The 23,552-nt window shown below is 34.3% G+C and overlaps 1 protein-coding gene across 5 annotated transcripts in view; it reads left to right on the plus strand.

Annotated features, from left to right (window-relative positions):
• Positions 1-23,552, plus strand: part of USP34 (ubiquitin specific peptidase 34) — a 254,684-nt gene that overhangs the window by 169,338 nt on the left and 61,794 nt on the right. For 4 of the 5 annotated variants that reach the window (XR_015249197.1, XM_086701030.1, XM_086701029.1 and 1 more), the window contains 10 exons: positions 1,491-1,691; positions 4,569-4,651; positions 7,862-7,902; positions 8,033-8,157; positions 9,160-9,312; positions 10,479-10,583; positions 11,831-11,886; positions 11,988-12,108; positions 22,064-22,247; positions 22,725-22,888. Coding sequence is in view for 4 of the 5 variants with exons in the window: in XM_086701030.1 (XP_086557156.1) it covers positions 1,491-1,691; positions 4,569-4,651; positions 7,862-7,902; positions 8,033-8,157; positions 9,160-9,312; positions 10,479-10,583; positions 11,831-11,886; positions 11,988-12,108; positions 22,064-22,247; positions 22,725-22,888 (1,233 nt within the window). In the remaining variant the exon portion in view is untranslated. The remainder of the gene's footprint in view (positions 1-1,490; positions 1,692-4,568; positions 4,652-7,861; positions 7,903-8,032; positions 8,158-9,159; positions 9,313-10,478; positions 10,584-11,830; positions 11,887-11,987; positions 12,109-22,063; positions 22,248-22,724; positions 22,889-23,552) is intronic. The other variant, XM_025932470.2, reaches the window with a different exon arrangement.

The raw sequence follows: 23,552 nt of genomic DNA on the forward strand, positions 1-23,552 counted from the left end.
TTACATTGATTTTTTTTGTTGTCTTTTATTATGTTTTATTTACCTCTGCTGTGTATTATTTCCTTATTCTAGCTTTGGGTTTAGTTTTTCTAGTTCTTTTTTTTTTTTTTTAAATTTTTTTTTTTTTCCAACGTTTATTTATTTTTAGGACAGAGAGAGACAGAGCATGAACGGGGGAGGGGCAGAGAGAGAGGGAGACACAGAATTGGAAACAGGCTCCAGGCTCTGAGCCATCAGCCCAGAGCCCGACGCGGGGCTCGAACTCACGGGGCTCGAACTCACGGACCGCGAGATCGTGACCTGGCTGAAGCCGGACGCTTAACCGACTGCGCCACCCAGGCGCCCCTCTTTTTATTGTATTTATAGGAGAGGTTGGATGTTACCTGAACCTACTGTGCCACCCAGGCGCCCCAGTTTTTCTAGTTCTTAAGTTGGAAAGTTAGATTCTTGATTTGAGATCTTTTTTCTTTTAATGTAAGTGTTTATAAATTTCCTTCATTAGTACTTCTTTCACTGAATCTCTTAAGTTTCATACTTTTTAAGACCATGAATTTTTTTTTTCTTTCATGAAGTGTCTGTTCATATCGTGGACTTTTTTGTTGTTGTTGTTCTTCCTTTCCTTTTCCTTTTCCTTTTCCTTTCCACCTTAGCAAAGAGTTGTAAGACTTTTTTTTTTTTTTCCTTAATTAATTTGGACAGGTTTTTCCACTACATGTATGTATGGGAATATTTGTATTCAATCTGTGGCTTGCTTTTTTCATTATTTTGACAGTGTCTTTTAAGCAGAGAGGTTTTTAATTTTAACAAAATTGATACCTTATTTAGAAATCTCTGCTCCAAGACTGCAAGTATGTTCCCCTTTTTTTTTTTCTACTATAAGTACTATTTGCATTTATTTCTGTGATGCATTTTGAGTTAATTTTTTTATATGCAGAGTGAAGTTGAGGGTTTGTTTCATTTACTTTTTTCAGTATGACTATTCAGTTTTCTAGGATCATTTGTTAAAAAGACTATTCTTACTGAAATTTCTTGATAACTTTCTTGAAAATCTAATGTAGTATTGCTGCATTACCTGGAATATTGGTATAGCTATACAATTTGGAAGTTGGATTAGGAAGAGTGGAAAATAACTGTTGATGTGAGCACTCTGAAACTTTCATCTTGCACATAAATGATACTAATTTACTCACAGGAGGTGTTTTTAAAATTCTAAAGTAGAGCTTTAAATCAGAAATTAATTTTCATATGAAATATTTTACCAAAAATATTTTTATTTTAAATCTCCTTATGTAAAGTGCAAAATCTTCTGTTATTTTTTACAATTTTGGGGAATTGCTCTGGCTCCAGAATATTGGAGTATATGTCATTTGCATGGAAAAACAACAGTACTTCATCTCTTAATTTTATTTTCTAGCTTTCAATTTCAGGTTATATAGTGGCCATATTAAATTAACCAAAATAGGGAAATGACATTTTCTTCTTTTCCACAGTGGCAGCTAGACTGTCTTGCTTGCTTGCTGAAGTTAATATGCCAGTTTGCAATAGATCCATCTGATTTGGATTTAGCTTATCATGATGTCTTTGCCTGGTCTGGTATAGCAGAAAGCCATAGGAAAAGAACTTGGCCTGGTAAATCAAGAAAGGCTGCTGGTGATCATGCCAAGGGTCTTCATATACCAAGATTAACAGAGGTAAAGTACAGAAGTTCCTATTAGATTATAGTAATGAATTCTATTTGTGTTTTATAAAGTTAAGAATACGCTAATGCATAAGGAATATGATCCCAGACTACTACAATATGATGTAACTGCTGAAGTGATACCTTCATTTTAAATTTAGTAGTAATTATGAAATAGTAATGTTTTTCAGTTTATTATCCAAATTTCAGGAATGAATGTCATTCTGCTGTACTCCAACTGTAGTTAGTTAGTTAGTCATTTACACAGTAATTTATGTACTAAATTTGTCAGGGTCCATTTAGGGAAATAAGCCCCACTAGGTGTTTGAACAGAGGTGATTTAAAGTAAATAATTGTTTTTACGTGTATGTATTGGAGGACTAAATATATAAAAGGAAAATATTGAGGTAACTCAAAGGAGTAACCATTCACCACCTCTAGGGTTTGAGAAGCATATGGAAAAGGTTTGGGGTTATCAGAAATGAGGAGGTTATAAGGATCTTGTTGGCCTGCAGTTTAGGCCTCTGAGGAAGGGGTTCTGCTACTGCTTCTGAAATCAATGGCTTCTGAAATCAAATGGGTTAAATACTTACGTTTCAGTGCTGACAGAACAAGCAAGGAAGTAATCTCTCTAGTGTCCCAGGTTAATGGAACCTCATAGAAACCAGCTGGCAAAAGAGGAATTTAGTTTATGATGTACCAGCCCTAACATCACAAAGCAAGTTGATAGAATGGTATATTTAGAGCTGAATGAAAATGGCACCATAACCAGGATGACATCCACAAGTATAATTAGAATTCTTTCTGGCTGTGGATTCTTTTGTTCATGTGATCAAATATTTGCCGTTCGAATTGTTCCATCCCTGAATTGGGAAATGGGGACAGATGAAGACAGGTTTTTAGTGAGATCTCTTCCTCATTTGTAACCTTTTGAGAACAGCATCTTACCTCATAGCTGCCCCTAAAAACTCTAGAATTGTGAGTTGTTTCTGATTAGAGAAATAGGTTCTGTAGTGAACATAGGTTGGAAACTACTGGTGAAAATTGAAACCTGAAGCATATTTCCCTTTTGGAATTTTGGAGATTAAAGGGGCCAGATGATTTTGTTAGTATTCCAAATCATTTACAGCTAATACAATTAAAATAGACTATGGAGACTACAGTGTAATCTAAATGTGTTTTCCAGTATTGCTTATTGCCAATTACTTTAACCTTGCATTGCTATAATGTTTCAGTTAATTTTTTTTCCAGAATAATCTTTCCAAGTTATAATTTGAAAGCTCCCCTTTCCATTAACTCATTAAATAACTTCACAGCTTTGACCTTGATTAGTGGTTTCCTCTTGAGATTTTTTTTTTAATGTGTTTTTTTTTTTTTTTTTTTTTAACGTTTATTTACTTTTGAGACAGAGACAGAGCATGAATGGGGGGAGGGTCAGGGAGAGAGGGAGACACAGAATCGGAAGCAGGCTCCAGGCTCCGAGCTGTCAGCACAGACCCCGACGCGGGGCTGGAACTCGTGAACCACGAGATCATGACCTGAGCCGAAGTCAGACACTTAAAACAACTGAGCCACGCAGGCGCCCCATCCTCTTGAGATTTTAATAATAAATATAAATAGTATAGATATAAACTACATACATAAGGAATTTAAAAATATTGTTTTTTAAAAAGTATATGCAAGTACATGCTTATTGACAATAATTCGGAATATATAGGTGAACCTATCCTCCTAGTCATAGGTGACTACCATTAATAGTTATGATTTTTTTTCTGTGTACATACTTCTATAGTTTAGAAAAGGTGCTTACTAAATATTTTTTTCCATTGGTTTATCATAATCAGAACTTAGTGTATTAAGCTATTTGGGAACAAAAATCTTTGTTATATTAATTCTAGAGACAAAGTTAGCCAGTTTTGATATTCTATAGATAGTGAGGAAGAACACTAATTTTTTCATAATTTACTGTCATGCATTATTTCATTTGTTATCCTTTAAAAGCTTTTCAGAACGTTCAGATTTCAAGTTGAACTTTCAAATTCCAGCCTAGACCGCTTTCCTTAAAGCTGCTCTGATTTCACCAGGGACAGGTTTAGTTGCTGCTCTCTTTTTTTGCTCATGTGGCAGGCACATTGTATTCCTTGTGTTACAGTGCTTTCTATGTTATCTGCTGCAGTGGATTCAAACCTCCAGGATGGGAACAGTGCTTATAACATAAGTGCCCAGAAGGGTTTCGATCTGCAGAAGGGAGTCAGTAATTCTTTATTTATATAAATTAGCAATTATTTTCTACCATTATATAGAACTCTATAGAACATTGTATAGAATTCCCATTATATAGAAGAACTAATACCTAAAAATTAAGTAGTTTATTAGAATCATGCAGCTTGAAAGTTTGCAAACTGAATATTGATCCTCAGGATTTTTAATCTAGAATCTATGCCCTGTATTCATCTTTTTCTCTCTTTCAGGATGGTTGAGATCTCTGTTGCTGCTTGGCCTTACTTGCTTATTTCAAAATTAAAAAATGTATAATTCTCCTTCACCACCCCAATAAACCACCAACATGTGTAATATATTTTTTTCACCCATGTGGGTGACATGTAAAGAATTTGTGGGTCAAATACAAAGAATAGTTTTGTAAAATAATAATAATAATAATAATAATAATAATACTAAAATAGTTTGGCCTCTGTATTTCTAAATTTTCATTTTTTTTAAGTTGCTATTCTTAAGTTTGGTCGCAAAATTCTGATTTTCTAATATTGATATTTTTACTGTATTATTTTCTTTGTCATAGATAAAAATCAAATTTGGAGTTTTGGGTTAAAAATGCATTTTTGTGTTTTAGCATATTTAAAGATTTTTTTGTAATGTTTTTGTTTTGAAGGTATTTCTTGTTCTTGTCCAAGGAACCAGTTTGATTCAGCGACTTATGTCTGTTACTTATACATATGATAATCTGGCTCCTAGGTATGAAGTTTTTACATAATTTATGTATGTATTTGTAGTAAGAATGGAGTGTTTTAAAATTTCATGTTGAAAACATTTAAGTGAGCAGAAAAACTGTTAGGGCATCTTAACTCTTCTACTGTTCATCTTCATTTGTGTATTGTCAACATTTTGTCAGTTTTTATTGCATAATCACAAACGTTCATTTTGTGTGTGTGTGTGTGTGTGTGTGTGTGTGTGTGCACATATTTATTTATATATTGTCCTGAATTTTGTGAGAGTAAGGTTCAGATATCATGACCATTTACCCATAATCCTTCGATACCAGGACATTGAGTAAACACTCAAATATAGCAAGTTTAACATGGTTATGATAGTGTTATTTAATATATAGTTCACACTCAAATTGTCCCATTAATATTCTTTATAGTGTTTTTTTTCCCCCCCTGGTCTAGGATCATGTACTGCATTTGGTTGTATTTCTTCCATTTCCTTTTACCCAGGGATACTTCGTTAGCCTCTCATGATACTGACATTTCTGAGTAGTGCGGGCCAGTTGCTTTATAAAGCATCTTTCAGTTTAGGTTTTCCTGATTGTTCTTCATGATTAAATTCAGATTATATACATTTTTAGGAGTATATACATTTTTAGCAGGAGTACTCTGTAAGTAAAGTGTTTTTCTCAATACATAACTGGTGATGTCAGTTTGTCCCATTATTAATGATATTAATTTTTACTAGTTTATTTTGTTTCCTGCAGGTTTCTTTACAGTAAGGTTTCTGATTTTTTCTAATGAAAAGTAACCCGTGGGAAGCTGCTCCTCATAAAACTTTCATTCATTTTCAGCAGAGATGATTCTTGCCTAATTCAGTTATTAGTAAATGCTTGTAAACTAGTGATTTTCTGACTTACAACCATTCCTTTTATGCTTATTCGTTGACATTCTGTTTTGAAGAAGAGTTTTCTCTTCTTCCTTTTACTTCATATCAGTTTGAATTAATGGATTATTTTTCATTTGGTTTGTTACAGTTCATTACTATTACTATTCACTTTACTCAAATTATGCCTGAGTTGGCCGCCTCAAGCTTGTTCATGGGTCATTTTGACATATCCCTATTATTTGGGGAGGAGGGAAGGAGTCCTTTTTTATTTTTCCTGTCACTGTCAGATCCTCAAGGCATGTAATTTCTCTACCTTAGTCCTGGAATCAGCCATTTCTTTAAGAAGCTGTAGTTCCTGTTGGGGAGGAACAAAATATGGGTTCTTGGTATACTCATTGCTACTGAGGACTCCTTGTTTCTAGGCCTTGGTGGACAGAGCTGGAAATACGTGTATATGAATATAGTTTAGCCAGGTGATATCCCATTTAATTTGGGCTACAGTGGAGATTTCTTTTTTTGAAAATAATGTACAAAATTTTAATGCAAAAATTCAACTGTGGTAATTGCTGACTGATACATGGGTACCTGACTGTATGCCTTTAATAATCACATAAGTTAAAGTTGTGAAATTAATTTCTAAATATTGTGTAGGTATTTATGTTGGGCTGAAGTTTGCCATCATACTCAAATGATTTATAAAGCTAATGTAAACACGTTTGAAATTGCTTGACCTTATTCATGGCTAATAGCTGATAGCTGTTTTTAGATGCTTTTAAAAGTCACCTTCATAGGCAGTAGTTGCATATAAATAGCATGATTATTTCTTTTATAATTTACCCTGTTTTTTTGGGTCTCTGTCTCAGTTGAATTCACATTCATTGCTTAATCAATATCTACCTCCACTAGACACTGAGTTCTATATGAACTATATCTGATCTTGCTCAAGAATGTATTTTTAGTACCAGATACCTTGTCTCATTGTTTATAAAACTTAGGAATGGACAACGTGTAGAAATGAAGAGATTACTATAACATACCTTTGATTGTATGATCAGATAAATTTTATACCCTAACCATCAATACTCTTCACTTAAATAATTCTTAACTCTTCCTCTGTGTCCTCACTAACCCACACTCTACCTCACTCTTCCAACATACCACAATACATTGAGGTAACAAGGCAATTCAGTAACTGCTTTAATCTGGTTTTATTTCTTGATAATTAAGAAATGTTCACATGACTTTGTTAGCCTCACACGAGAAAAAATAAACATGCAGGTTTGCTACCACCTGCTGCTATTCAAGCTGGTTCTCTCTGTGGCAGTTCTTGTTTTCATTCTACCAGTTCCATTCTTAACTTACTACAGTCTTTGTAATGTGAACCCCGCTCCTCATCCTTGTTTTTTCTCAGTGCCTGTTCATGCACCGTTATCTTTTCATAGGCCCCCATTTTGAGTTCATATGGTGGTAGGTTTGTATTAATTAAGGCAGTTAGAGCAAATATTTTGCCTGTGTTATCAAAAATCTTCTTATGCTATATATTTAAAAGATAGATGGGTAGGTTGCTTTTGGTAAAGTTGATTATGCCAATATGATAATAACTAAACATGAAATACGGACAAATATATGATATATAAGTTGTATCTTAGTACTTTTTACTTTCTTTTTGAGAGTTTGAAAGGTGCTTTGTTAATTATAACAAAGTGAGGATGCTAGAGATCAGTGCTTTTTCTTTTCCAAACTATTTATTTATAAGACAATCCCCATTTATTGGTTTTGTTACAATGAAAGTTTTTAATACTTTAAATTGTAGTAGCACATTTTCTACTGAAGTAACTAAATGTATGGAGAAAAATGGTTCTAAAATAATACAGAATTAAGTTAGTTTTCTCTACTTTTTAATAATTTGCTTTTCACCATTTCTGATAGAAATTGGCATTAACAGTACTAAAGGAAGGGCATTATATGTCAGTGTATGATTTTATTTTTAAAATTGGAAGTCTGAAGTTTGCAATTGAAACCATTATAACTTTTCTCTTTGTAATATACATTTTTTTAGTAACTAAATCCTGAGTATTTCCTGAGGGTTCACTTATTTCAATCAATACTGTATTCACTCAGATATTGTTCATTAAATCTGAACAATCATATGGAGTGGTCTATAATAATTTTTTACCAGTGTTTCTTTAAAAGATAAAGACTATAGGAAAAATAGATATATTTTTTAAAATTTATTCTTTTGGGGGAGTACATTGTATAACTTGAAAGGATATGTGGTAATAAAGTGAGTCATTTTTATTTTATCGCTGAATTTAATTGGTGGTGGTGGATTTTTTTTTTACTTTACAGAGTTTTGAAAGCTCAGTCCGATCACAGGTCTAGGCATGAAGGTAAGGATTCTACAAAAGTAGTTTTTAATAGATAAAGATTTGCATAACTAGATAATGTTTAATAATGAACATTGTGTTTTCTTTACAGTACAAATCCTTATAGTCATATTTTTTTCTAATTTCTCTTTAGTTTCACATTATTCAATGTGGCTCTTGGTGAGTTGGGCACATTGCTGTTCATTAGTGAAATCTAGCCTTGCTGATAGTGACCATTTACAAGATTGGTTAAAGAAATTGACTCTCCTTATTCCTGAGGTAAGATAAGGATTGAAGATTAGAACTATTACTCTTCATATTGTTTGATATTATTAGCATTGATAATAAAAAAAAAAGAGCTAATGGAAACAAATGGACTTGATTTCGTAAATATGTTCCATTAACTGGAATATACTTATTAAATACTTTAAGATTCATTATGTTTTAACTATATACACGTAAATGTGAATGTTAGATAGTCTGTAACATTCATATTTGTCTTTTTTCTGAAATAAAACTGATTATTTTGCTTTAGAATTTTGAAAATCTTTTTCTGGGAAGGACTCGAGTGTTTATTTTGGTAATTTATATTTTAGAGAAGTTTTTTTTCCTTTTCTGTTTAATTAGAGTGTACCCTTAGATACAAGAGATAATAAAAATTAGTCAAATATATTTTGATTTTGATGTCAACACTCAGGTCAATATAATTTTCACTAACCATATCTCGATGTTGCTTATACCATATTCCTAAGTGAAATGGTAGAAACATATTCTTGATAAAACACTTAACCACGGTAGTCATATTATTTTAGGTCACTTCGTCTTAATACCTTTAACTCTGAGTTGAATGCATATTCTTGTTCTGGCTGTGTCCCAGGTAATGATTGTGACATTTGGGCAAGTCCCTTAGAAACTGTAAAATGTTCTGGTTAAGTACTTTCTAAATTGCTTCTTGTTCTGAAATATTTTCTCTTTTTATTTAGTTTCGTAAATAAATTATTATGAATATCCTTTCCTTAGTCCCTTTTGTATTTGTTGTTATTATGTTTGTTTGTTTTTATCATGACCATATTTGGGAATTTCTAACATGTTTCTACATATTACTGTATACTTTGGGGTACTTTATTTGATATTTATGTGTGTGAGTATGTGATCAGAATATTGCATTTAAAAATATATTACTAAAGAAGCCATCTAACATGTTATTTCTGCTGACATATTTAAAGATTAACTTTTAAATACTTAATTCATACTGTCTTTGGAACTTTCTTTTTCATTTAGACTGCTGTCCGTCATGAGTCTTGCAATGGTCTTTATAAGTTATCTCTGTCAGGGCTGGATGGAGGAGACTCAATCAATCGGTCCTTTCTGCTATTGGCTGCTTCAACATTGTTGAAATTTCTTCCCGATGCTCAAGCGCTCAAACCTATCAGGGTAAGTTTTACTGTGTTTAGTAGCTGTTTCTATTTCTGCAGTTTTCTTTGTGTCAACTTTTAATCACTGTATTATATACTTGGAGTAATTTTGAGTACTTGTTCACTGTATGTAGTTTTTACCAAGAGGATAGTCATAAAGTTCTTAAAGTGGCAGCATTGTGGACATATTGAGTGACACATTACACCTAGGAATGGAATTTGTATGCTTTAATTTCAGCTCTGTGGAATCTCTCATGGGTATTCTGTTTTGGAAGTAGCATTTGTTCTTACTGTGTTTTGGACCTTGTGTTAATAAATTGAATGATAAAGGGGCGCCTGGGTGGCTCAGTTGGTTGGGCGGCCGACTTTGGCTCAGGTCATGATCTCGCGGTTTGTGGGTTTGAGCCCTGCATTGGGCTCTGTGCTGGCAGCTCAGAGCCTGGAGCCTGCTTCTGATTCTTTGTTTCCCTCTCTCTCTGCCCCTCCCTTGCTTACTCTCTGTCTCTTTCTCAAATAATAAACATACATACATACATACATACATACATACATACATAAATAAATAAAATGATAAAAACATGATAAATGAAGCTTTCTTATTTACTAACACAGATTTTTGCAGTATTCTATCATTATGATATTCTAAATTTTCAGTTTTCTTTATTGTTCCAGTATATATCCTAGCTTCGTAAAAAATTCTTCTACCACGTAATAAATTCAGAGCTCATTAAGTAAATTTTACTAATTTCAGAAGTATAATTCATTGTAGGATTTACATTTTTCTCCTCCATATTTACTTGTCATTAAGTATGTGAGATATGTAAAATGTTTTTTATGTTTTAGATTTCAAAACTATAAAAGACCACTGCATTTGCATAGGTTTATATATACTCATGTTCTGTAGGTTTCTTTTGTTGATACATTTTCATTGAATTCTTAATTCATCACAGGTTATAAGAAATTTGAGGGTAATATTTTTCTGAAAGTTCTCGTTTATTTATAGACGTAGTTTTTCTAATTTCACAGGAACTAGAAGTGTTCTCTCCATACTTTATTAAATTTTGAATACTGCTTTTACAGGGATTTAATTTTTTTTGTAAGGTCTGTAGTTTCTTAGATGTATTGTAATTTTAAATTATTCCCCCTTTTAAAGTGTTTTCACAGAGTTTTAATCTTTTTTAACAGATAGATGATTATGAAGAAGAACCAATGTTAAAACCTGGATGTAAAGAGTATTTTTGGTTGTTGTGCAAATTAGTTGACAATATACATATAAAGGATGCTAGTCAGGTATGTTCAGAAAATTATGCATTAACTTGTTAATAGAGATGGATTATACACATGTATGTTTATGACTTTATACAGGTCCTTATTTTTAAGGGCATTTTTATCATTTTGTAAGAGTTGAAAATGCCGTAATTATTTTACTGTAGTTGTACTGTTTTGTTCTGCTGTAATTCCTTTGTTCTTTTTACTTTGACCTTTGTTGAAGTGTCTTCATCTGGTACCTAGAAGTAATTTCCTTTCTTCTGAGTAGGATTTGTAGATGTAAAATCTTACTTGGAATGTGAAGTTCAGACTTTAAATGTAAATATACAGGTTTCTGTAATAGCATGTGGATTTGGAGTTTTGAATATGTAAAATAAAATTGCAATTCAGATAGAATTTAAGGTAAACTATCAGTTTACTGATCTAATTTTCTTAGACTAAAATATTTTGAGATGGTTAAAACAAATTAACTTCAAAGACAAACTTGCCGCCTAACACTTTTGTTTTTTCTCCTTCATAAATTTAGTAAGCAAAAATGCATCTAACAAAATGAGAAGATACATTTAGGTATTTAGGAAACATTTTCCCTCTTTTTAAAAAATGTGTTTTAATTTGTGCACCTGGCTGGCTCAGTTAGCAGAGCATTCAGCTCTTTATCTTGGGGCTGTTAGATTTGAGCCCCACCTTGGGTGTAGAGATTACTTAAAAATTAAAAAATTTTTAAAAATGTGTTTTAATCCCAGTGCCTTTCATATACATTTTAAAAAATCCCGTAGTGTTTGCACTTCTTTTAAGGAGCAGTGTACGTTGAATTCTTAAAGTATTCTACTTTTTATTTGAGAAATAATTTTAAAAAATTGAATGTGTTTTAATTTACTTGAGTATTCATAAAATATTGATGTCAGATAAACAGCGGAGGAGGGGCAGGAACAGAGGGGGAGAGAAAGAATCCTAAGCAGGCTCCATAGTGTCAGTGTGGAGCTCGTTGTGGGCTTAAACTGTGAGATATGACCTGAGCCAAAACCAAGAGTCGGACACTTAACTGACTGAGCCACCCAGGCACCCCTACAACTTTAATTTTATTAATTGATATCATGTATAGGTAAAGAATAACTGTATTATTTATAATTTAAATGGTATATTCGTGAATTTGGGAGACTAAATTCTTCTTACAAGGAAAGGATGTGTTTTGTTTTAGTAATCTCTGGCTACTAAACAAAAAAAAAATATATATGTATTTGAATTTTGTATTTTCTGTTTGTATTAAGACCACACTCCTCGACTTAGATGCTTTGGCACGACATTTGGCTGACTGTATCCGAAGGTAAATTTAAATGTGAAATTGACAGTTATATTGTTGAAAAAAGATATAAAGGACATAATTATGTGAACTATCTTGCTTTGCGTGTGTTCTTTTTTGTGTAGCAGGGAAATCCTTGATCATCAAGATGGTAATATAGAAGATGATGGGCTTACAGGACTCTTAAGGCTTGCAACAAGTGTTATTAAACACAAACCACCCTTTAAATTTTCAAGAGAAGGACAGGTACGTATTAAGACATCAAATGTCTATGAAATATGATTGAAACCTTTTTTGTTGTTGGGTTGTATGTGGATATGTTAAAATTATCTTAAACACGCAAACATAAACGTTGCTAGAACTTTATTGCTGGTAGGAAAAGTGAACATTGAATAAAATGAACCCTAGAAATATAAATCTTAGGCGTAAATTTAGAATGCAGAAACAAATTTTAATTCCTGTGACTTGTACATAGAAAGGCAGCCCCTGGCGCCTGGGTGGCTCAGTCGGTTGAGCGTCCGACCTCGGCTCAGGTCACGATCTCGCAGTCTGTGAGTTCGAGCCCCGCGTCGGGCTCTGGGCTGATAGCTCAGAGCCTGGAGCCTGCTTCCGATTCTGTGTCTCCCTCTCTCTCTCTGCCCCTCCCCCGTTCATGCTCTGTCTCTCTCTGTCTCAAAAATAAATAAACGTTAAAAAAAAAAAAAATTTAAAGAAAGAAAGGCAACCCCTACTTCAGTGGTACAGTTTCTGTAGGATTGAATATTTTGAATTAATAATTTGCACAGTGGAATTAATAAGTGGTCATTATAGAGTATCTGTTTTATTAGTTTCATGTTTTAAAAGCGCATTTGACATAAAATCTATTGAATACTAGATCATGCATAATGATTCTATATCTATAAATGTCTAATTACTCTTCAGATTAAGTTATTTACTTTGCCATTAGCACTTTTGTCATTGTCTGCATTAAGGGAGTTAGTTTTGGTTTGGATGGTTGTTTTCTTGAGGTTACTAACTGTGGTAAGAAACATAGGAATAACCACGATGGAAGATAGTCCTCATGGGGATGGTGTAAGGGATTCTGGTGATAAATCTGTGGTACTTCCCCTATTCAGCAAAGTCCCTTCTTGTACTCTTTCTTTTAGGTCCTAATTTTTAAATTTTGCCTTAAAACTCACTGGGAATAATTTGATTTAGTTTTGCTGGTTGAAGTATTCTGTTACATAAACCAGTATGTCATTTTTATTCCAAAGTGTAAATATATTGATTTTTCTGATAACATATTATAACATGAAAATCATTGTAAAGAAAGAAAACATGTTTAGATAGTTCAAAAGAAGATCCCCATGTAGTTTGATTTGCCATGATGCTCAGCTGATGGATGGCTTCTAGGAGTTTCCATGGATATATTAAATACTCAAATAATTTATATTACAAAAATACCATTCTGTGATCTTCTTTTTTCACTTAAAAAAGTGAATGTGTTAAAAAATACATTTAAGGGGCGCCTGGGTGGCGCAGTCGGTTAAGCGTCCGACTTCAGCCAGGTCACGATCTTGCGGTCCGTGAGTTCGAGCCCCGCGTCAGGCTCTGGGCTGATGGCTCAGAGCCTGGAGCCTGTTTCCGATTCTCTGTCTCCCTCTCTCTCTGACCCTCCCCCGTTCATGCTCTGTCTCTCCCTGTCCCAAAAATAAAAAAATAAAAAAAAAAAAAAAAACCGTTGAAAAAAAATACATTTAAAAGATTGAATACATAAAGAGGAAAATAATATATTACTGACATTTATTTTACTGGTTGTAAAAAAAAAAAAAAACTGCAACTGCAGGGAACAACATCTTTGCATACCTGTCCCATTATATACTCATTTAAGAAAAATTTTTTAAATGTTTATTTATGTTTGAGAGAGAGAGAGAGACAACAAGCAGGGGAAGGGCAGAGAGCGAGAGACACAGAATTTGAAGGAAACTCCAGTCTCTGAGCTGTCAGCAGAGAACCCAGTGCGGGGCTCGAACTCATGAACTGTGAGATTGTGACCTGAGCCAAAGTTGGCCGTTTAACTGACTAAACCACCCAGGCACCCCTATACTCACTTTTTTTAATGTTTATTTTTGAGAGAGAGCGAGAGACCGCATGAGTTGAGGGGGGGCAGAAAGAGAGGGACAGAGAATCCCAAGCAGGCTCCATGCTGTCAGTGCAGAGCCTAATAAGGGGCTCAAACTCAGGAACTGTGAGATCATGACCTGAGCCAAAATCAAGAGTTGGATGCTTAACTGAGCCACCCAGGTACCGCTCCTATACTTAGGTTCCCTCCCTCCCTGCATCCCTCCCTCCCTTCCTTCTTTCCTTCTTGTTTCCTTCTTCTTTCCTTCTTCTTTCCTTCTTTCCTTCCTTCCTTGAACATGAATAGGGGAGGGAGGGGGATACAGAAGGTGAAGCAGTCTCCAGGCTCTGAACTGACGCTGGGCTCAAACTCAAAAACTGCAGGATCATGACCTGAGCCAAAGTTGGACAGTTAACCGACTGAGCCACCCAGGCACCTCTATACTCATATTCTTAAAAGTAAATTTGATTCATTTTAATTGTAATACCTTAGTTTACAACAGGTTCCTTCCGTATATTCTTCCAGCTGCACTGTATTAGAATGTTCCTAATATCTCTGTTTCTCAGATATCCCCACATTCCTTACATGTGGCAGTCTCGTTGCTTTAGTTTTATGTTTTTGATTACTATTGAAGATGAGTGTCTTTGTATGTATACTATGTATTGTGTATTTGTGTTAACTTGTGAATTTTTCTGTTCATAATCATTGTGTATCCTTTGTCATTTTTCTTCTCATTTGTAAAACTTTGTACTTTGCAAATATTAAAAAGAATTAAAAATTCTTTTTCTGTCTTTTCCAGAATTCTTGTTTTTCTTACCCATATTTTTAAAAGACTGCTTATTTTTTCTTTCTTTCTTTTGTTGATTTAAATAATAATCTTAGGCAAAGTTTTGAGCCCTTTGTTAGTAGACCCCATGTGGACAAATTACAAAATTAAGGCATAGCCAGTTTAAGCAACTTGTCTCACTGAGGTCACTCATACTCTTCACTTGGCCGAGCTTCTGACCATTATGCACTACTGTCTGTAGATTTTAAAATCCTAAACACGTGGCCCTATAGTTTGCTTTTTTCACCTACCTTAGAGATTCTCTGTATCAGTATATACTGTATACAGTTAGTTCATTCTTTTTAACAACTGCATAATATTCTTTTTTCTGTGTGTGTGTGTGTACACCCACACACTATCTTCCTAGTGATGAAAATGGTCTTATGCTCTTATAAGTGATATTGCAGTGAAGGTGTATAAACATCTTCCACTTAGGAAATCTTTAAGAAAAAATTTTGGAAGTAGAATTGCTGGTTCATAGGGTATGTCCCTTTATGATTTTGGTCAATATAACCATGTTGCTTTCAGTGGATGCTGAGCCAATTTATGGTCCCACCTACACTGTTTGTGGATGAATGCCCATTTCTTCACATTCCTGCCAACCCAGTATAATATCAAATATTTCATTTCTGCCAGACTGATAGGTGAAAAATATTCTCTTGGGTTTTTTAGTTGTGATTATGAGTAAGGTTGAGCTTCTATGCATGTTTTGAAAGCCATTATTTTGTATTATCTTTTCTGGGATCTAGACTCCATGTAGAAAACTAGGAGTGCGGCAAATATGTTGGGGATCTAGTTAGAAAGTTTGGAGTGGTTCTGAAGAGGGTTGATGGTGAAAAGTGGTTGGATTTGGGATGTTTATTGAAGGTAGAGCTCACAGACTTAAATTTGGATAGGATTGTGAGGTGGGAGAGAGAGAAATTAAGAATGACTTTACAATTTTAAGCCTCAGAAACTAAGTGAATGGTAATTCCATTTAATAAGAAAGGGAAATCTCAGGATAGATGGTTTTAGGGGAGAAGTGTGGGTTCAAAATCAGGAGGTCCATTTTGGACATGTTAAATTTGAGATGTCAATTAGATATGGAAGTGGAGAGGTGTTTAAGGTGGTTGGTTTGGTATAATATATTTTATTTTATTTTATTTTTTATTTTTTTAAATTTACATCCAAGTTAGTTAGCATATAGTGCAACAATGATTTCAGGATTCCTTAGTGCCCCTTACCCATTTAGCCCATCCCCCCTCCCACAATCCCTCCAGTAACCCTCAGTTTGTTCTCCATATTTATGAGTCTCTTCTGTTTTGTCCCCCTCCCTGTTTTTATATTATTTTTGTTTCCCTCCTTATGTTCTTCTGTTTTGTCTCTTAAAGTCCTCACATGAGTGAAGCATATGGTTTTTGTCTTTCTCTCTCTATATATAGATATATATATAGTATATACATATATATATATATGTGTATATATATATATAGTATATACATGTATATATACGTGTATATACCACCTCTTCTTTATCCATTCATCCATTGATGGACATTTGGGCTCTTTCTGAACTTTGGCTTTTGTTGCTGGTGCTGCTATAAACATTGGGGTGCGTGTGTCCCTTCGAAACCGCACACCTGTATCCCTTGGATAAATGCCTAGTAGTGCAATTGCTGGGTTGTAGGGTAGTTCTATTTTTAGTTTTTTGAGGAACCTGCATACTGTTCCAGAGTGGCTGCACCAGCTTGCATTCCCATGGTTTGGTGTAATATTAAGAAAAGTTTTCATTTTCTCCTAGGTATTTAAAATACCTTTTCTACTTTAACAATTTTGCTTTATTGATTAAGAATTCTTTAAAAATTTCATTGACAATTTACTTTTGTTCAGGAATCAGTTAACATTTTGTGTAAAGAGCCTTTTAGTAAGTATTTTAGACTATGCAGGCTAAATACAGTCTTGGTCACCACTATCACCACTACTGCTACTTCTTTTCCTTACTCTTTATGCCCTCTTCCTCAATTTTTCTAATTCCCCTTTAAAAATATAAACCCTATTCTTATCTCTACTACATTGCATAGTATCTAGCAACAAATATATATATATTGAACAGATTGATAGTTAAGACTCAGTCCTTGTGGTGGTGCCTGGATGGCTCAGTCAGGTGAGCATCTGACTTCGGCTCAGGTCATATATTATAGCTCATGAGTTCAAGCCCCGCATTGGGTTCTCTGCTGACAGCTCAGAGCCTGGGGCCTGCTTCGGATTATGTGTCTCCCTCTCTGTCTGCCACTCCCCTGCTCATACTCTGTCTCTCTCAAAAATAAAATATAAAAACATTGAAAAAAAAAAAAAGACTGAGTCCCGATTGTTAAGAACTGACAGTGGTTCATTTTTTCAGGAGATAATTAATGAGAAACCTGCCTTATTCAAAATTTGTATGTACCTTCTCAAATAATGGTTGCTCAGGATATTTGCAATTGCTCAGGTGAAAAATAAGAGCTTAATATTAAAGAGACCATCAGGGTTATGAAAGATCACATAGCACTTACGTGATTAGGAAAATTGAAGAAGGTACACCTTTTGTAATACAGGATAAAGTATTTTTAAGTAGAAAAGTGCAGGAAACATTTAAGTCCCAGAAAAGACTATGAGTAAAACTAAGTCATAGGAAACCACTAGATATGTGCAGGAAATTTATAAGTTCAGTTTGGCTTGAGTTTGAAGAAGTATAAGAGGTAAATTTGGAAAACTAGATGGTCCATCTTTTGTGTTCACAGGAGATTATTTATTTATTATTATTATTACTGTTATTTTACATTTATTTATTTATTTTTGAGAGAGAGAGAGAGAGAGAGAGAGAACACAAGTGGGGTAGGGGCAGAGAGAGAATGAGACACAGATAGTCTATCAGCACAGAGCCTGACATGGGGTTCGAACTCACAAATTGTGAGATCATGACCTGAGTTGAAGTTGAATGCTTAACCGACTGAGCCACCAAGGTGCCCCCACAGGAGATCATTTTTATAATATTAGTCTTCAAACTTGTATTGCTCACATAGCTTTGAAGAATTTTGAGAAACCATAGGTGTTTCCGTGCATATTTTTAAATTTAAAAAAAATTTATAGATTTTTCAACTCATGTTTTTTTGTTTGTTTTACTTAGTTTTTATTTTAATTCCAGTTAGTTAATATGCAATGTGATATTAGTTTCAGGTGTACAATACAGTGATTCAACAATTCCTTATTTTAGCCAGTGCTCATCACAAGTGCACACCTTAATCCCCATCAACTCTAATTTCCAGCGGTTTGTTGAAATAGAAAAAAATATTTATTTCTTATGACCTCATGGTGTTGTCTTAAATTTTTTGTGTGTTTAATTATTATTAACATTACATTAATTTGGACATGGGCAATCAGAGCAACATAAATATATTTTTTTCATATACACATAAGACTTTATTTGTAAAAAATTGTTTTTAGTAACATTTTATAGAAGGAAATTTGTATCTTGATCAACTGTCAAAAGTTCTTCATCTTCTACATTAAAAATAGTTGGTGATCTATAGCAATAATTTTGTCATACTTTCTTTTAAAATTTTTTTCAGTCTCAAAAATAGAAGCAACTTTATCTTGAAATATTTTATAAAGGCTCTTTTGTAATTTGATTAGTAACAACAGAATGGGTTTAGGATATCTCATTTTTTCTCCGAAACTTTCTCTTTTTATTCGTAGTGTGTATTCTTTGTTATATCTGGGTTAAAGCTGTTTTAGGATAGTTGTTCTCTTACATGATTTTAGAGATTTCCTTCTCATGAACTTGTGGGGTGGCAAAGCTGATGTTCTCTCTGTGTAAGTCATCCTAGCAGGATATGTAGAATTCTCAAAGGGGAGCAGTGAGCCCATTTGGCTCTGTTGGTACTGGCATGTTTTGTTCACTAGCGTCGGAGTTGTTAGGGGGTCTTTGCATTCCACTTCTGATCACCACGTAATATTAGCCTTAAAAAACAAAATTGCCAGGGGTGCTTGTCGGTTAAGTGTCCATCCAGCTTTGGCTCCGGTCATGATCTCATGGCTCATGGGTTCCAGCCCCATGTCAGGCTCTGCTAACAGCTCAGAGCCTGGAGCCTGCTTTGGATTCTGTGTCTACCTCTCTTTCTGCTCCCCCCTCCCCGCCCCCCACACTCTTTCTGTGTGTCTGTCTGTCTCTCTCTCAAAAATAAATAAAGGTTAAAAAAATTTTTTTTAAAACCTGCCAGTTATTTTTAAATCAGCAAAAATGGGTTTATTTGGGAGTAGCCGAGAATCGCAACCCGAGGCATGCACTCTTCTGCAGAACCATAGGCAAGTCCAAATATACCTCAGATTTTTGCCAAGAAGTATGAAACACTAAAATGAAATTTGAGGGGCACCTGGGTGGCTCAGTCAGTTGAGCATCTGACTTAGGCTCAAGTCATGATCTCCCTCTTCCCAAGTTCGAGCCCTGTGTTGGGTTCTGTGCTGACAGCTCAGAACTTGGAGCCTTTTTCAGATTCTGTGTCTCCCTCTCTGTCTCTGCCCCTGTCCTGCTCATGCTCTATCTCTCTCTCTCAAAATTCAATAAACATTAAAAAAAATTTTTAATGAAATTTGATTGAAAATGACTGTGTTAACAAGAATGAGCCTTTTAAAATTAATTTATATAGTTATAGGTGGATATTATTTGATAAGGGAGAATGTGTATTCATTAATTCTCCTCCTACTTTATATTTTTATAAACATAAATTCTGGGAAACTTTATTTACATAATGGAAATTTAAGCCTTGTTTATATGTTTACAGTGAGAATGGAAGTTTTGGTTTTTATCCATTTTTTTTAAATGTTAATTTTTTATTTTGATAGATTGAGTGGGGGAGGGACAGGGAGAGAATCCCAAGCATGCTCCATGCTCTCAGCACAGAGACCCATGTGGAGCTTGATTTCACAAACCATAAGATCATGACCTGAGCTGAATTAAGAGTTGTATGCTTAACCAACTAAGACGCCTAGGCACCCCAGAAATTTTATTTTAACAATGTTATTTAATCTTTGAATTTCTTCTGAAGTACATGTTAAAAATCACACTGTGATCTGTTATCAGAAACTATTTTTAGTATTCTCTCAGCAATTTGAGGTTCTTCTTTCTGTGAAATACATCAAAATGGTCTTACCATTATTTATCAAATGGGCATATATATAGGTTACTTTTTCACATAGAGACACCTGCTTTTCCAGTAAACTCAGAGTAAGGAAAATAAAAATAGTGTTCATTTCATTATGCTTTTACCAGCCTAATATTTCTGATAAAATATTTTTTATCTTATCAAAAGATTTAAATATATTTCATTAAAGCTTTGGAGCTGTAGGTATTTAATACTCATTCAATTTCTGGGTTTAAACTGATTAGCAAAGATAGTTCATTTTAAACTAGTTATTAGCCAATTCCACTTCTTTTTGAGTGAATTTGCCTGTTTTTCCAGTTGAAGTAAATGTGTTATCTTGTGTTTCGAAGACAGTCCTCTAACCTCTGAATTCTAATATAGGCAAGATACAGTCTTATCAGTCTGTCAGCTGTATGAAGTAGACCCTAGTCACTTTCCATATTTCTTATTTATTTATTTATTTATTTATTTATTTATTTATTTATTTATTTATTTATTTATGAGAGAGGACATGAGTGAATGAGGGGCAGAAAGAGGGAGAGAGAGAGAGAATCCCATGCTGACAGCGTGAAGCCTGATGTGGGGCTCAAACTCACAAACTGTGAGATCATGACCTGAGCTGAAGGGGGATTCTTAACCGACTGAGCCACCCAGGTGCCCCCACATTCCATATTTCTTAGCCAGACATACTTTTCCTTGCAAAGACAGGACTTTGTACTTTCTTTGACAATAGTGAGATGGAAGAGGTGAGATCATTAATGGGAAAATATTTCAGATTGTCCTTTATTTGGTGCCTGAGGCTCCTAGGACACCACCAGATTTAGTGATTTACTGAGGGAATCACTCCAAGGAATCAGCATGTGGTTGTACTCATGGCTAATACTTATTACAGCAAAATAATACAAAATGAAATCAGTGACAGAAAAAGACAGGATTGGGCAACTCTGGTGGAAAACAGCTACATATTTCCAAGAGTCCTGTTTTCTTGGAGTTGCACAGGATGTGCTTAATTTCCCCAGCGATGAGTGTGACAACATGTGAGAGGTTTTGTCTACCGGGGAAGCTGTCTTGAACCTACAAGTCAGGGTTTTAGGCAGGGTGAAGTGGTGGGGATTGTCATTTATAGTACCTGTGTAATCGACCACAGTATCTGAAATTCTAGACTCCCAGGTGAAAAGCAGGTATTCAGTATAAACCAAATACAAAAGGCACAGTGAGCCACTTTTATCACTTAGGAAAAGTTGTATATCAGAGGAGGGAACTATTCACCATTCAAATTTTCACATTACAGCCAGGGGCCACCTTGCAATCCAGCCTTTCTAACGCTAGGAGAGTGTCAGTGTTAACTACAGTACCTCTTTTCTACGCAGTACACCAGGACATTTTATAGCCCAGAACAGTGTACCATAGTAGTATTTGATGTGTGTGAGAAATAACTTTCTTTGGTAAAGTAGCAAAGAACCAATTAGGAAAACAGGTTGAAAAGGTGACCTGACCCTTTCTTAAGCAGATCAGATTTAGAGAAAAATACGTCTAGGATGATAAAACCTTGCACTTCAGTTCACTAGGATAGAAAGTGAGAGCTTGGTGTCTGAAATCCTGACTCTGGCGTCTTTAAACTCTGTGACTCCAAGCAAGGTTTTTGGTCTTCTCTGTTTTTGGTATGGGGGCCTTTGAGTAGTATCTGGCACAATAACTGCTCATTAGGAGAAGTTGCTACTTTTGGTGCTGTTACTGTTATTAGAGTGAAATACAGAGAAACTGAAGGAAATGCAAAGGCAGTCAAGATAGGACATAATGAGTCCTCAACAAAAACTTTTGGTCACTTAATGGAGTGGAAAATAATAGCATTATAGATGGGAATCTAAGAAAGAGCCTATTAGGTATTGAGAGGAAGGAAGAGTAAAGGTGATCCTTACTCATTCTGTTTTCTTTAAGAGAAATGAACATTGGGGAAACTTTTTATATGATGCTGCTCTAAGTTTTTAAACAGCCTTTTAGAAAATTGTAGATTGTCATGTAGTCTAGTTCACTGTGTGTAAGTTATTCGTTATATTTGGAATATAATTGAAATGTAATTTTAGATAATATACTTGGTCTTTCTCTTTTTTCCAGGAATTTTTAAGAGATATCTTCAATCTCCTGTTCTTGTTGCCTAGTCTAAAAGACAGACAACAGCCAAAGTGCAAATCACATTCTTCCAGAGCTGCTGCTTATGATTTGTTAGTAGAGATGGTGAAGGGATCTGTTGAAAACTACAGGCTAATACACAACTGGGTTATGGCACAACACATGCAGTGTAAGCATTCTTTTCCTTTTCATCTTTCTAACGTTTGGACGCGGAAAAGAGATTTTGAAGGGCATGTCTTAATCCACTGTTAACACACTTTAACTTTATAAACTGTTGTTTCTAAGATGTTAAAAAAATAACATCGAGTTTTAAAAAACAGGTGTAAAGGACTTTTTGTAGGTATCTGAAATACGTAGGGATTTCTTGGTTAAATAATATAGTGCCAAGTAAAATCAGATTTTAACATTCTTTTGGATTTTTAGGGAATGAATGTTTTTATAATTGTTTTTACTAATTTTGTATCTTATTCTTTTATTTGAGTATAGTTGAAACCCAGTGTTACATTAGTTTCAGGTTATATATAATGTTTTATGTATATTAACTAAAGTGATAGAGAGTAGTGGCCATCATTAAAAGCAGAATACATTATGTTTAATAGTTTGTTTCGGTGGGGGGCGGGGGATCCTTTCCTCCCTTTTTGTTCAGCAGCCCATGCACCTTATAAATGGGACTACTGGCCTCACGAAGATGTTCGTGCTGAGTGTAGATTTGTTGGCCTGACTAACCTCGGAGCTACTTGTTACTTGGCTTCTACTATTCAGCAACTTTATATGATACCTGAGGCCAGACAGGCTGTCTTCACTGCAAAGGTACATTTTTCCTCACTTTCAGAATTAAAAGTATTAAAGAAAAGTTTTAAATTTTGTTAAGAAATCTTGATTATTTCAGTTTAATAAAACATTGAGAAAATAATTTATGAATTAAATGACAATATTTGATTATATAGCTCAGTAGCTTGTGTATGTCTTAATTATTTTTACAGTTTAATAGAGTACTCCTAACATAGTAGTATAATTTCTTTATTTCTCAAGGGGAAACATAGTTGTAGAATATATATACTCCATGTAGACAATGAACATATTTTCAGTAAAAATAAATAGAAATTTTCGTCACATACAAAATAAGCAAAGCCTAAAACAAAGTAGGGGAATATACCAGAATCACTTATTTCTTTTATTTTTATTCCAAAGTAAATTTGCCAGTGGGCCTAGTTTATTTGGGTAAGCGCTGCTTCGTGTTATTTTTCTTAACTTGTTATTTCTGGTTTTCATTCTTTTTATTCTTTTTCATGGACTGTTTTTTAGTTTGCCTTCTGCACTACTTACATAATTTCTTGGCAAATTTACTTTATGCCTGTCCTTGCTTTTTTGTTTTCCTTCATCATGTCATCTTGATGTCCTGATTTATCCTCCCTAAAAAAGTATTGCAATTCTTTATGTACCTTCATTGAATCCTTAATATGTTTTTTTTTAA

The sequence above is a fragment of the Puma concolor genome, chromosome A3 (assembly GCF_028749965.1).
Source record: "Puma concolor isolate L17-30 chromosome A3, mPumCon1.1.hap2, whole genome shotgun sequence".
Lineage (NCBI taxonomy): Eukaryota > Metazoa > Chordata > Mammalia > Carnivora > Felidae > Puma > Puma concolor.